The sequence below is a fragment of the Macaca mulatta genome, chromosome 4 (assembly GCF_049350105.2).
Source record: "Macaca mulatta isolate MMU2019108-1 chromosome 4, T2T-MMU8v2.0, whole genome shotgun sequence".
In the NCBI taxonomy this organism is placed as follows: Eukaryota; Metazoa; Chordata; class Mammalia; order Primates; family Cercopithecidae; genus Macaca; species Macaca mulatta.
This window is the reverse complement of record NC_133409.1, coordinates 95,866,840-95,881,872: the sequence shown is the minus strand read 5'-3', so window position 1 is coordinate 95,881,872 and position 15,033 is coordinate 95,866,840. Positions and strand designations below refer to the sequence as shown.

Below are 15,033 nucleotides of genomic sequence, written 5' to 3'. Positions count from 1 at the left end.
GTAAGTGGGTTTTCCTTCTGTATTAGCCGATATACTTTTAGAAAATTATAGTAAAATATCCAAAACGTAAAATTTACCACTTTAGTCAGTTTTAAGTGTATATAGTTCAGTGGCACCAAGTACATTTGTTTTGTTGTACAACCTTCACCAGTATCCATCCAATCATTTTTAAAGTGAGTATTTTCTAAAACTATACATCCAAAATGAGAGTGAAGGAAACAAAAAAGTAGAAAGAAAAGACAGGTAGAAAATAAACTTTTGGGCATGCATTTCAGCTGACAAAAGCCTTTCATACGAATTAGGTTCTCTGTGACATATTCATTATTTTCCTAGTCATGAAACGGGAACTGTGAGACACCACGTGAAAAGTCGGCTTTTATTGTTTCTCTAGGTTCTATACTAGTTGTATCCGCTTACAAAAATGTTATACAACCCAGTACATCACAGCCTTCCACGCCTCCTCCATAAAAGGACAAGTAAAATAGTATTTCTTGGAAAGACAGGCATTTACCAATGCACTGCATCTAGATGGAGCTGTCTCCATCATTCTAGTCTGTTTCTAAACAGGGTTTTAAAGTCTTGGCACAGAGCACAAAGAATGTCCCTTAGCTATTCAGCATTTAGTTCAGCTCCACAATATATTTAGCAGGATTTCTTCGCTCCCCTTCCCTTCTTGGTTTAATGACCTCAAATGTACCAACATCCTGTCTTACCTAATCCCCTAACAAGTTCTATCAAATGCCAGGACAGAATCAGACAGCACTGCAGGCGGTGAGATCATTCACTAAGAATTCATTTTTATTCCAAAAATTAGGAGTGCCAGACCATTTAACACAATCTATCACACAGCCAGAAAATTAGCCTAGCGCTTTAAGAGAAACATTTAAATAACTTTTAAATATCTTCTTCCTGACATAGATTCTTTAAAAACCTGAAGACTCTCTCTCCAGAAGAGGCACAGATACAAAACATTTCCACATGACAGCAAGAGTTCAGGACTCTTTGAAGACGATGTAGGTCCCCTAAGAATCCATAAACCTCAGGTTAAAATCTCCTGTAAAAGAACTCTAAGACTTTACTTTGTCCACAAGCCCCTGCACTGGATCCTTATCCATGGAGCATCCAGGGTAACTTCTTCTGGTGCCACTTTTGTCTCTGGATGAGAAACGACTTACTTCAGCTTCAGGAACATCGCTACGTGGCTTCTGGTCCAACTGACTGTCAACACAGCTGGGCCTCTCCCCAATTCAGCGGCTACTCTGGGAACATTCATTTATCTTACTGGTCCATGACATGCTTGCTCTATCCCAGTGTTAGGTTTTGCTTTGCAATTTGCCATCTTGGATCCTGTGGTCCCTTCTGTCTTCCCGTCACTTTCCTTGTTGGTCCTTGTGGCACTTTTGTTTTAAAAATTAAACTTTTTTTTTTTTTTTTTTTTTATCATAAAAGCAACAGCTTCCCGTTTGCATTTAAGTCCTTTGTTTTTTCTCCAAAAGCATACTTCAGCCTTCATACCTTTGTTCTTGGGAAGACTTTGCCCACCTCTCTAAGTAGCAGGTCCTGAAACTCTCTGTTCACTTTGGGACAGGGTTTCTCCTCCAGGAGCAGTGTGGGGCAGTGAGTTAGGAAAAAGCCTAAAGTCAGAGAGACCCAGGTCTAATCCCAACATAGTAGCTGACTTTGGCCAAGCAATTTGAACAAAGGCTCAATTTCCTGATGCGAACAAATAAGGAAGATAAAGCCAACTTATACTTTTATTTTTTTTTAGACAGGGTCTTGCTCTGTCACCCAGGCTGGAGTACAGTGGTATGATCATAGCTCACTGCATCTTCGAACTCCTGGGCTCAAGCGATCCTCCGGCCTCAGCCTCCTAAGTGGCTGGGACTACAGGTGTGTGTCCTTAAAACTGGCTATGTTTTGTTTTCGTTTCTTAAGGAAGACTAAGAGAGCTGATATGTTCATAGCTTCTGAAACACAGAAGGTATCTAGTAAATGGTGATGATCATTTCATTCCCTTCTAACTCTTCACATATGGGATTCAGCATACATTTTATATTTTACAAGCAACTCCTGCTGCTTTCTATTAGGTGGCCAGGACCACTTATGTTTCGAGCCTTAGGCATTTTTTAACAGGTTTATTGAGATATAATTAGCATATCATACAATTCATACCTTTAAAGTATACAATTCAATGTTTTTTAGTATATTCACAGAGCTGTGCGACCATCGCCACTACCTAATATCAGAACATTTCCATCATCCAAAAAAGAAACCCTATACCCATAGCAGTTACTCTTCATTTCCTTTCCCCTTCAACCCTTGGCAACCACCAATCTACTTTCTGTTTCTATGGATTTTGCTATTCTACAAATTTTGTATAAATGGAATCATATATTATGAGGCCTTTTGTGTCTGGCTTCTTTCACTTTACCATATTTTCAGGGTTCACCCTTGATGTAGCAAATGTCAATACTTCATTCCTTTTTATGGCTGCATAATAATCAATTGTATTCATATACCACATTCTGTATATCCATTTATCAGCTGATGGATACTTTGACTGTTTCCACATTTTAGCTATTATGAATAATGCTGCCAAGAACATTTTTGTACGGTTAGACATATTTGGACACGTTTTCAATTTACTTGGATATATACCTGGAAGTGAAATCGCTGGGAGGGATGGTTAATTTTATGTGCTAATTTGACTAGGCCACCATATCAAGACATGTGGTCAAACATGTTTGGATGTCGTTACAAAGGTGTTTTTTAGATAAGATTAACATTTACATCAGTAGTCTTTGAATAAAGCAGATTACTCTCCATGAGGTGGGCCTCATCCAATAGTTGAAGACCTTAAGAAAAAAGACTGACCTCTCCCGAGAAGAAGGAATACTGACAGCAGACTCCCTTTGAACTCAAACTGCAACATCAACTCTTCTCTGGGTCTACAGCCTGCTGGCCTACCTTGCAAACTTTGAACTTGCCAGTCTCCTCAATCATGTAAGCCAATTCTTTAAAATAAATCTGTCCCCTTCCTCTCTCTCTATACACACACACACACATACACACACACACATACACACACACCCTCTACTGGTTGTATTCTCTGAAGAACCCTAACTAATACACTGGGACAAATGGTAACTCTGTATTTAACATTTTGAGGAACTGCTAAACTGTTTTCCAAAATGACTGTAGCAGGACAATTCTACCAGCAATGTATAAGGGTTGCAATTTCTCCACATCCTCACCAACACTTATCACTGTCTTTTAGACTTTAACCATCCTAGTGGGGGTAAAGTGGTAACTCATAATTTTGATTGCACTTCCCTAATGACTAATGATGCTGAACATCTTTTCATTCACTTATTGGCCATTTGTATATCTTTTTCTGAGAAATGCATATTTTAATTGTCCATTACTTGTCTGGGTTATCTTTTGAGCACTGAGCTGTAAGAATTCTTTATATACTCTGGATACAAATCCTTTGTCAGATACATGATTTGTAAGTATTTTCTCCCATCTGTGGACCATCTTTTCACTTAATGGTTTCCTTTAAGCATGAAGTTTATAATTTTATGAAGTCCCATTTATCTAATTTTTCTTTCGTCTTTTGTACTTGTGGTATTATATCTAAGAATCCACTGCCTAATGCAAGGTCACTAAAATGTATCCCTATATTTTCTTCCAAGAGTTTTAGAATTTTTGCTTATATTTATTTTTCTGATCCATTTTGAGTTAATTTTTGTATACGGTGTAAGGTATAAAGTGCAAGTTCATTCTTGTGTGTGTAAATATCCAGTTGTCCTGGCACTATATGATGAAAAGACTATTCTTTCCTCATCAAATTGTTATGGAACCCTTGTTGAAAACTTAGAGTATACATGTACTGTATTGAAGACTACACTGTCTCATAGGATGTTTTGAAAAAAGGAAGTGTGAGTCCTCCAATTTTGTTCCTCTTTTGCAAGATTGTTTTAGCTATTCTGGGTTCCTTGCATTTCCATATGAATTTTAAAATCAGCCTGTCAATTTCTGCAAAAATGCTGCAACTTTGATAGGGATTATGTTGACTATATAGGTTTGGATAGTTTTGCCATCTTAACAAGTCTTCTGATCTATGAACATTGGATGTCTTTCCATATATTTATGTTTCCTTAATTTCTTTCTATAGCATTCTGTAGTTTTCAGTGTTCAAGTCTTGCACTTCTATTTCTTAAATTTATTCCTGAACATTTAATTATTTTTGACACTTTGTAAATGGAATTGTTTTTGTAATTTCATTTTTCTTGCTAGTGTACAGAAATTGATTTTTGTAGACTGAACTTTCATCCTGCAAAATTGATGATCTTGTTTATTATTCATTCTAACAGGCTTTTATTGTGTGTAGTTTATTTTTTCTTTTAATGAATTGCAGTCAAGTATTTTTAAGTATTTTGAATCACAGGAAGATCCTGGCACATAAACCCATGACTTAAACTTTACTATAAAGAGCTCATACTATTTTTTGTCCCCTTCTTGTGGCATTGGGTAATGATCCTGCTTTTGGGTTATAGTCTTGGTGGCATTCCTACTGCCACTGACAGCCCATATAATGATCTGAAAAGTTCCTGGGACTCCAGGATACATGGTGAGACATGAATCTATTTTCCATAGAAGTGGTATTATAAAAAGAGGTCAGGTTTCCAGCCTATCCCTAAAGTCTGTTTAAAGGGGTATCATTCAGTGAAGATGCCACAGGGTCTGGCCTCACCATTCTCGAAGGGAATCTAAAGGGTTTGTTTTAATGGGAAACCACACTCTAAAGGAGTTTTGAATGAAACTTTCAAAAAGTGCCTTCCGGGCGGGGCATGGTGGCTCACGCCTGTAATCCCAGCACTTTGGGAGGCCGAGGCCATCGAATCACCTGAGGTCAGGAGTTCAAGACCAGCCTGGCCAACATGGTGAAACCCCATCTCTACTAAACATACAAACAATTAGCTGGGCATGATGGTGTGTGCCTGTAATCCCAGCTACTCGGGAGGATGAGGCAGGAGAATCACATGAACCCAGGAGGCGGAGGCTGCAGTGAGCCGAGATTGTCTCATTGCACTCCAGCCTGGGCAATAAGAGCGAAACTCCATTTCAAATAACAATAATCAGTTAAGACTTCTTATGGGCTTTTATGTAGACACTTCTGCTAACCTACTTCTTCTTTCTAACTCAGGGCCAACTCCCAATATACAATACTTTGAGGGGCAGTGGTAGTTATTTTCACAAAAACTGCTAAATTTGACACAATACACAATACACAATATATATATATATTTTACCAGACTATATTTTGCTTCAGGTTTAAAAACTGATTTCTAGCCAGCATTCAGAGACCTACTTTGCATCTTGATCCATGAGTCACTGATTTGAGCATGCATTTGCCCAGAATACCCAGGCATGTGAAAGGATCAAAATATCACACTTTGATTGATTTAGAAAGTTATTTTCTACCACCACACAGTCTGAGAGTTTCTATGCTGCATCTGACTAATTGGGGAGGTGTAGGAGCAGAGAGAGCCAGGAGCTGCTGTGTGGAAGACCTTGTCCCTCCTCCCAGGCACCAAGATCCCAGCGAGTAGCAACCTTGCTCTCCATGGGGAAGTGTGTCTGTGTGATGCTCATCTCAGCATCATCTGGTTATCGGAGTCATCTTTTGAAGAGATCCTGGTATTTCGGTTTGACAAAAATCGAGAAACATTTTAGAAAGAAAATCGGATTTGTGTGTATATGAAGAATATTCCTGAAAAGAAACTCTGTTACGAAACTGAAATCTGGAGACCGCGGTGGTGCTAAGTTGAGTCATCAGTTCCCTTTACACCCTAATAATTGACGGCACTTTGATCACAATGACTGCTCTGGGTGATGCTTTTTTGTTTGCTTTTTAAAGTACTTCCTTGTGTAAACAGGTTGTCTCACCATCATCTTGAAAACATGTTTACGTTTGGGGGATCATGGGGAACATCTGTTAGAAACAGATTTCGTGCTTTTCTGTCAACTTAGGGAAGTCTGAATCCTATTTCTTGGTAATATACAAAAGCTCTTGGAGAGTTAAATGAAGTTCTACTGGAAAGGGGACTGATTGGGTATTTTGATTGCTCTTCGTATATGTATTTAAAAATTTGTTCTGAAAACATCCATTTGAAATAGAAACACGCATGAATTATTGTTCACTTTTTGTAGATGCAGACAATGAAGTGTAGAGAGGTGAACTGGCCTGGTCAGTGACCGACAAAGTGGCAAAGAGGGGGCCACATGCATCACAGGGACATACTGACCCTTAATCAGCACCAAATAAAATTCGCAGGTATCAAGGGTCCCCTGATATAATTTTCAAAAAGATGTTCCAATCCTTCACAATTTTATTGAGATCACTGATTCTGGAGAGGGCAAACGTTAGCGCTGAGTGATGTATCCCCCAAAAGAGCAGTTTCTTTCTCCAGGTCTCAAGTTAGAGATCTAGGTGTGTGTGAAGAGGTGGAGTGTTCAGAGGGAACAGAAACAAAGCTTGAAGGAGAGGCTGAACCAGTAAGAGAACTTCAGGCAAAATACTTTACTGAAACCTCAACAATGAGGCTGCTCCTGCTGTTCCCAGAAGCGAGGTGCTCCTCTTGGAGGGTGTGCCAACTCGCTCTGGCCCTTGGAGTTGAGGCAGGAGTGGTCTCTGTGTGAAGAGAAAGAACTGATGTCGTGACAAAATAGGAGATGCTGCAGATTTTATTTAAATGCCCACAGGCAGCACAGCCCCTAGACCTAGGCAAGGAAGGACTCTGTTCTCCTTCAGTTAGGCCAGGGAGGCATCGTCCCCCATCTGTCTTATGATCTCTCCCTTAAACTGTTTCAGAATTTCCCACCCAAGGGGCCCCAAGCGAGCTCCCAGGGTCAGTGGATGCTCTTTCCCTCGGTCCTTCCTCCCTTTGGTGAGCTACACCACCTGAAGGGTGAGAGAATGGCCAAGGGCAGCTATTTACAGAGATGTGCATGTATCTTGGACATTTGGGCTGGTGTGTCCATGTGCATGTTTCAAGGCCCCTGCAGGATGGGGGTCTGGGGGAGTGGGAGGAGAAGGAGCAGGAAAGAAGGAAGCGGGTAGGTGTATGCTGGTTTCCCCCATACCACCATGTTCCCATTTGGAACTCTAAGGAGAGTGATAATTCTCAATTTAAACCTGGCCTTCTGAAAGGTCATTACATCAAGGCAGAAGGACAGAACGTATTTTATACAACCAGTTTGTTAGTCTGATTCATAAATTTTAATATTTAAGTGTACGGCATATGAGCTTCAATTGTGCCTTTGTCTGGAGCCCTATAAATATTAGAGCCAGACCTGTCCAGAGCCATGTGGATCAGGGCTGGGAAGCCTTCAGATTGCAGATGTGCAGTTGTGCATTACACACACCCCACGTTGCAGACACCGACCCTCTGGATGATAAAGTGGAGGTGGCTGCAAGGCATTTCCAGAGTATCAAGGTGCTCACACAACAAAGGTTTCCTTCACTTGTTTTGGGAACACTGTGCTGAAGACAGCTTAGCCAAATATTTCTCTGTTTGGCTGCGGCCAAATACATCAGGGTCTTGCTATGGGCCAACTAAGCAAACTTTAATTAAAAAAAAAAAAATTACCTAATACTTTCATCTCTTGTGGTTTCTTTATTCCATACATACTTTGTAATGCATTTATCAGCAGCTGGTTGAACAACTCAGTGTACCAGTGGGACACAAACCAGCAGCAGTTATACATGGCAAGTAAGGACCAAAACATAGGCAGGAAAATAAAAATACCAATGAACGTTAGGCTGAACTGTAAAAAATAATTAAGTAGCTGTACATCAAATGCATAAATATGATTCATTTTTAAAGGCCCACACATATTACACCCACTTTCAGGAGTTTCCCAAAGTAATTTAAAACTATTTGATGTTGCTTCCTGTTTTTCAGTCCTTTTATCTGTTTATGGGGGTGGTAATTCTACTGCTAACCAACTGAACAAGAAGAAAAGTGAAGGATGGGGCCATTTTCCTGGTTTTAGTCATCAAAATCTGCTTTAAAAGACTGAATTTTTAGACCTTAAATTTAAAAATTTGGGGCTCCAATCTTCAAAGTAATTATTTAAGACTTATCCCACAATACAACTACAGATTGCACCAACGGTTTCTCTTAGACTTAGTGCGACTCTTGCATCAACTTTGTTTCCTGTTCTCTCCAAAGCTCCTTTCTAGAGCAACTGAGCTTCAGAAGAGGGAAGAAGGAAACAGGGCAGAGGGGCTTGCTGACCTCAGTCTGCATTCAATACATTTTTCTTTTTCTCTTTGAGACAAGGACTGCTAGGAGAGGGCCTTTTCATATTTTAAAGATGAAGTTTCAAAAAAGCTAGAACATTTCAAAGATATTTATTCCATAAAATTCTCCTCAGGTACCAAAAGTAGCTCTGGAGAAGTAGCCACCTCTTATTATTTGGCCTTCATAGCTCATTATTTTAATTAAGTAGATGGTTAATGAAAAGCAAACCTACACTTTCCGTGAAGTAAATAAAGTCATGAGCTGAAAAATGACATTTCAGTTGATAACAGACTGCATATATGATGGTGGTCCCATAAGATTCTAACACCATTTTTTACTGTACCATTTCTATGTTTAGATACACAAATACCTCCCACTGTGTTACAACTGCTTATAGTATTTGGTAGACTAACATGCTGTACAGGTTTGTGGCCTAGGAGCAGTAGGCTATACCATACAGCCTAGGTGTGCAGTAGGCTATACCATCTAGGTTTGCATTAAGTACACTCTATGATGTTTGCACAATGATGAAACCGCCTAATGATGTACTTCTCAGAATGCATCCTATTGTTAAGTAATGCATGACTATGCTATTATGAGGTGACAGGCATTTTGGGGATCAGCTAGTTCAATGTATCAAAGTCTTGACCATCAAGTGGGCAGCACTGATTAAATACTTCCAATGAGAAGAAAGGTACTGCCAAGTCAGTTTTGGAGAATTATATGTACCAGATCATTGCATGCATCATTACAGGCAAATCTGTCTCCTTGTAGCCTAAAAACACTGGTTTTGCCCTACAGGGCAACCAGAGGAAGGGTAACACCTACATACATGGTAGGGAGTAAGCAGTGGCTCTGCCTCCTCTTTCCCCAAGTCTTGTCTCTGGATAGTTGTTTCTAGTTGCTTCAAATATTATTTGACATGGTTTCAGGTTCTCTATCACTGTCTTGGGCCATTGGCCTTTAAAAATATTTAAATTCTAAATTTAAAAATCATAATTTCAATTTAAAACCACATTATAGGCTGGGCGTGGTGGCTCACTCCCATAATCCCAGCACTTTGGGAGGCCGAGGCAGGTGGATCATGAGGTCAAGAGATCGAGACCATCCTGGCCAACATGGTGAAACCCCGTCTCTGCTAAAAATACAAAAATTAATTGGGTGTGGTAGTGTGTGCCTGTAGTCCCAGCTACTTGGGAGGCTGAGGCAGGAGAATCGCTTGAACCCAGGAAGCAGAGGTTGCAGTGAGCTGAGATCGTGCCACTACATTCCAGCCTGGCGACAGAGCGAGACTCTGTCTCAAAACAAAACAAAACAAACAAACAAAAAAAAACCCACCCCATGTTATAGCCAATAATACATTTGCCAATATATCTATCAAATGTGATCTCAAATAAAGCACAATTTTACTAGTGACGAGTACATAGAACTATCTTTCACCTTCTTAGTCCTACAATGCAGACCACGATTTCATTAATGTTTTGGGCAGCTACATCACATCACTGGCTAGGATTGAGCTTACAGAAATGAAACCCCCAAGGATTTTTCACATATTGCTATTGTGTTTTATTTCCCACATTCTCTATTTGTGATTTTTTTTTTTTTTTTTTTTTTTTGTGGGAGTGTGGGATACAACTGTAGGTCTTGGCACTTATTCCTATTATTAAATGTCAACTCACTTGGGTCTCGTCCCTTGTTTCCTTCTTCTTTCTTCTGTCTATTCACTCAGTGGCAAAGGAGCACATGAAAGAGAACTGTGCTCAAGGGAATTTCTTTTTATCATGGAACTGTACAAGGCTTACAAAGCAGGGGGCAGTCGGGGTGAAAACTAACTCAGTAAACAATACCCTTTAGGAATTGGCTCAGTGTGTATGCTGTGTCAAATCCTGCTTGGTAAATTCCAAGAGGAAACTCTGAATAAATATTTACCACATCTATTTATTTCTCCTACTGAGAACTATATAAGACAAGAGGATGTTAAATGATGAAACAGATTTCAGGATTTCTGCTCTCCGCTGAGTCCTGCCCATGGGGCGTGAGGACTGATACAAGTCCCAGCCTCATAATGAAACCAGACACAGTTCACTTCCTTTTGTTTCTTAAACCACCCCCTCACCTGGGAGATGTCTTGAAATGACGCAGACTTAGTTATGTATCACTAACCTGAGATCTCAAGGGAATGACTGGTATTAATTATCAATAGTAATAATAATATTTAATATACCCTCATGGGAAGGTGGACAGCATGTGCTTGGGATGAAATATAGCCCTGACTAAACTTACCTGCTCAAGCTGTCAATCCCTATTGTCTCCAAAGGAGAACGGAGACATTTCAACTCCAGAGCCATCTCCTCTTCCAATTGACATAATAAGGAAAGGTCAAGAAGAATCTAGTTAGAGATGAGTGGACGCTGCATTACACTTCCATGGCTTCTTACTGAAAGTGAACTACCAAAGAAATCACAAAGCACTTTTTGTCTAATTCTTCCCTTCTTCCTTCCCAGCTTTGGAAACAGCCTGAGATCAGACAGAGGAGGCCAACTCATAAGCTGGTTATCAGGTGGGCTCTTTGCTTACTGCAGCCCCGAGGAAGAGAACCAAATGGCTGGGGCAGTGGAGAATGTCTATCATCACTCTAGACTTAAGCTAGCGAAAAGCAACCAACCACCCAAATACAGAATCTACGCCCTTCTTGTCTTACAGCTGTTGTAACTTTCTTCAATTTTAGTTGTTCCCCAGTTAACCTTTTTATTGAGGACAGAGGGAAGACCTGCCCCATTCTTGGGCTTTCTGTCCGCTCTTTCCCCGCCTCAGGAATCAATCACTATTCTTGAGCTCTGGATCCCCATCCCCTCTCTCTCACTTAGGGAATATGCTCCCGAATTTACCTTCGCTGTCCCTGGGACATCAATTTCTCTCTCATGGACCATTTCCCTTGGCATATCTTAAATCCCTTTTTGACGGGATAGCTTCCTCCAGAACCAGTCCCTTTCTCTGCCCCTGTTCTGAAGGAAGACCCTCAAAATAGTTGTCTTTACTTGCTGCCATTATTTCCTCATTTCTCTTTCATTCCTTAACCTGTTGTAGATTTTTTGTCACTCCAGAGAAACTGTTTTTATCAAGGTTAGTGATGATCCCCGTCTTGCCAAGTCCATGCTCAACTCTCTATTCTCATCTTACAAGACTTCTCACTATCACTTGACTCAGTCGTCAACTTCCTCCATGAAACCACTTCTTCCTGTGGCTTCAGGGGCACCACACTGTCCTGGCTTCTCATCAGCTTCACCTGTGGCTCCCTCCCAGGGGTTCTCCCCTGCTCCTCCTCCTCTGCTCCCCATCTAAATGCTGGCATGTCTTGGAGCTCCATCCTTGGACTTTTCTCTTTCCTCTAACTATACTCACTCCCAGGCCTGTGGTTTTGTCACCTATATGCTGAAGTCTCTCAAATTTATTATATGTTGCCCCTGACCTCTTCCTGAACTTCCATATCCAATTTCCTACTCAGCACCTGAACTTGTATATTCAACATGCATCTCAAGTATAACATGGCCAAAAAAGAATTCTTGCTTCCATCCTCCCTCCAAACCTACTTCTTTCCAGTCTTTTTCATCACAACTGCTTGGGACAAATATCTGAAGATGAATAAAAGAGAATATATAGACTTCCATCTGCCCTGCCTCCATAATACATCTCGAAATTAACCACTTTCATTAGCTCAGTGTTTAGACATGTTGGTCTGAGGACTCCTTTACACTCTTAACAATTAATAAAATCCCCAAAGAGTTCTTGATTATGTGGGTTATATCTATTGATATGTGCCATATTAGAAATAAAAACAAAACTTAAAAAAATAGAATTCACTGTATTTGAAAAACAATAAAATCATTGTATATGAACACAAATCACATATTTTATGAAAATTAATACATTTTACAAAACATAAGTGAGAGAACACTTTTACATTTTTGCAAATCTAATATCTGGCTTAATAGAGGACTGCTGGATTCTCATATCTGGTACTGCCTTCAATATGTTGTGCTCTATGGTGTTTTGATGGAAGGATATGAAGAAAACCTAGCCTCACACAGATACATAGTTGGAAATGGGTGAAGTATTTTCATCATCTTTTGATAACTGTGGCTATTCTCTGATTCTACACCAGAAATCAACAAGTGGTAGTTTTTAAAATGTAGAGTCTGAAATGTGGTACCTGAAAATCTGTCAATAAAAACTTTTCTTATTTTGTTAATATTAAAATCTATTTGTCTATCTTGCATTTTGAATGGATTTTTCACCTGTGCATAATTTTATAACATTACACATTTGGTCAATTGGAAATACCTGTTCACTAAGTTCGGAGATCTTTGAGATCTTTTGAATGTTTCACATTCCGTGATCCAATACCAAATTCTCCACATTCATTAACATCACCATCAATCTCATCAGAAAAAGTCCTTCATATATTGGGAAGTTATCAAGCTTTACAGTGGCAGCTATGTGTTTTCCAAAATCCTAATTTTTGTTTCAAGCTCAAATTTTGTCATTGGCAACAAATACTGTCAGTTGTTTTTCTTGAAGTATCAGGGCACTTCATTCATTTTTGATAAAAGATTTGTCAAACAAATACCCAAATTGGAGTAACTAGAGTTTGTCTGTTAGTTGTTCTTTTAAGTCATATTGGCATTCCACGAAAAAAGCAGCCAGTTCAGCTTGTGACTCAAACTGCACACGGGTTTTTCCTGGAGATAACCAGTATACTCTGGTATATGGTGGAAGGGCTTATGTGTGCTTCCCATTTTGTCACACAGAATATTAAAAAGATATCACTCAAAAGTTGAGATTTAATAAAAACAGTAATTGTTGCTGCTTCATACAGGATATTCTGAAGTGAAATTGGCGTTCTGTTCTATTGTAAGTATGTGCTGGTGAAAAACTAGCAGTTTGGTACCACTATCTTATTTCATGCTGAGGTGCCAGTAGTTTTCCCCACCATTACATTGCACTGGCAGTGCACATGTCAATATTGTGAAAAAGACAAAGAGCATCTTGCTATTACTGCGAAAATAGTTTTAACCTTGCATTTCCCAATAAGATCTTGTGGGCCTCCAGGAACCCACAGACCACACTTTGAAAATTGTGGCACTAGCTTGCCATCTTCTATCCAGACCATCACCATCTCTCTCCTGGGCTTGCAAAAAAGCCTTCTTGATGGTCTCTCTGATTTTACTTTTGCCTCTGTAGAAGCCCTTCTCCACAGAGCAGCCAGATACACTTTTAAAAATGTATGTCAGATCACATCGCTCTTCTGCTTAAAACTCAAACTTTAGATGTCCCATTGCTCACAGAACAGCATCTGAGGTGCAGGCCCAAGCCTGCAAGGCCCTGGCTGCCTCAATTTCCTCATTCATGCCTGTACTCCTTTTCTTTCCCCTTCTCCAGTCACTTGACCTGTGGATCTCTTTAAACCTATCCTGTGTGCTCCAGCCTGGAAGGATCCTCCCCCAGGTTTTAGGAGGTAGGGTTCTCCTCATTTAGGTCTCATCTCCTGTGTTAGGCATTACCCAGCCTGCCCATACACATCTTCCTATACACTGCCCTCCTCTGGATTACATAGCTCCCTTTATTACCCTGATTGCACTCAGCGTTCTCTGAAAGGATACTGTTCACTAATTTGACAGCTAGTTTGTTGTCTGCATTCCTAAAACAGAAAGTGAGTTTCCACAAGGGTAGGAATCTTATATCTTGTGTTATGCCATATTGTTACCATCTAGGACAATACTTGGAACACATCAGGTGATTAATTAGTATTTGCTGAGTGGATGCTTCTGTGAGTCACAATGGGTGTTAGGATACCATGCAGGAAAGCTCTCTGCATATGCAAAATATATACATGTAAAATAAGAGAAATGATGGCTTACAACTTGCAATTCTCCCTCACTAGTACATACTTTGCCGTCTCAAATTTAAATCAGAGATGACATTATCAGGCTATTAATGTTTGCCTTCTTGACTATTTTTCTGCAGCTCAAACAAGATGAGAGTCCAAGATCTCACTGTCTGTCCCCAAACTGATCTCCCTATCATTAATCCTTTTCTTCTCCAGGCCATCCTCTACAATGTATGCCATTTATTTATTTATTTTTTTGAGAGAATCATACAATGGCTCCTGCAAGATTCTCCACAAAAAGATCATCCCCAAGACATATAATTGTCAGATTTTCCAAGGTTGAAATGAAAGAAAGAATGTTAAAGGCAACTAGAGAGAAAGGGCAGGTCACCTACAAAGGGATCCCTATCAGGCTAAGAGTGAACCACTAAGGCTGAAATCCTACAAGCCAGAAGAGATTCAGGGCCTATATTCAACATTCTTAAAGAAAAAATCTTCAACCAAGAATTTCATAACCAGCCAAACTAAGATTCCTAAGTGAAGGAGAAATAAGATCCTTTTCAGATAAGCAAATATTGAGGAACTTCATTATCACCAGACCTGCCTTACAAGAGATCTTGAAAGGAGCACAAAATATAGAAAGGAAAGACCGCTACCAGCTAATACAAAAACACACTTAAACACACAGACCAGTGTTACTTGTAAAGCAACCACACAAACAACCAACATAATAATCAGCTAACAGCACAATGACATAACCAAATTCACACACACAATACTAACCTTGAATGTAAATGAGCTAAATGCCCCCACTTAAAAGGCACAGAGTGGCAA

At 39.8% G+C, this 15,033-nt stretch overlaps 1 protein-coding gene across 13 annotated transcripts in view; it reads right to left on the bottom strand.

The window, feature by feature from the left end:
• The window catches only part of BACH2 (BTB domain and CNC homolog 2), a 367,290-nt gene that overhangs the window by 166,447 nt on the left and 185,810 nt on the right, over positions 1 to 15,033 (bottom strand). For 4 of the 13 annotated variants that reach the window (XM_077999657.1, XM_077999652.1, XM_077999660.1 and 1 more), the window contains exon 3: positions 6,597 to 6,697. The exons of the other annotated variants lie outside the window; for them this stretch is intronic. Coding sequence is in view for 3 of the 4 variants with exons in the window: in XM_077999652.1 (XP_077855778.1) it covers positions 6,597 to 6,697 (101 nt within the window). In the remaining variant the exon portion in view is untranslated. The remainder of the gene's footprint in view (positions 1 to 6,596; positions 6,698 to 15,033) is intronic. 13 annotated transcript variants of the gene reach the window in all.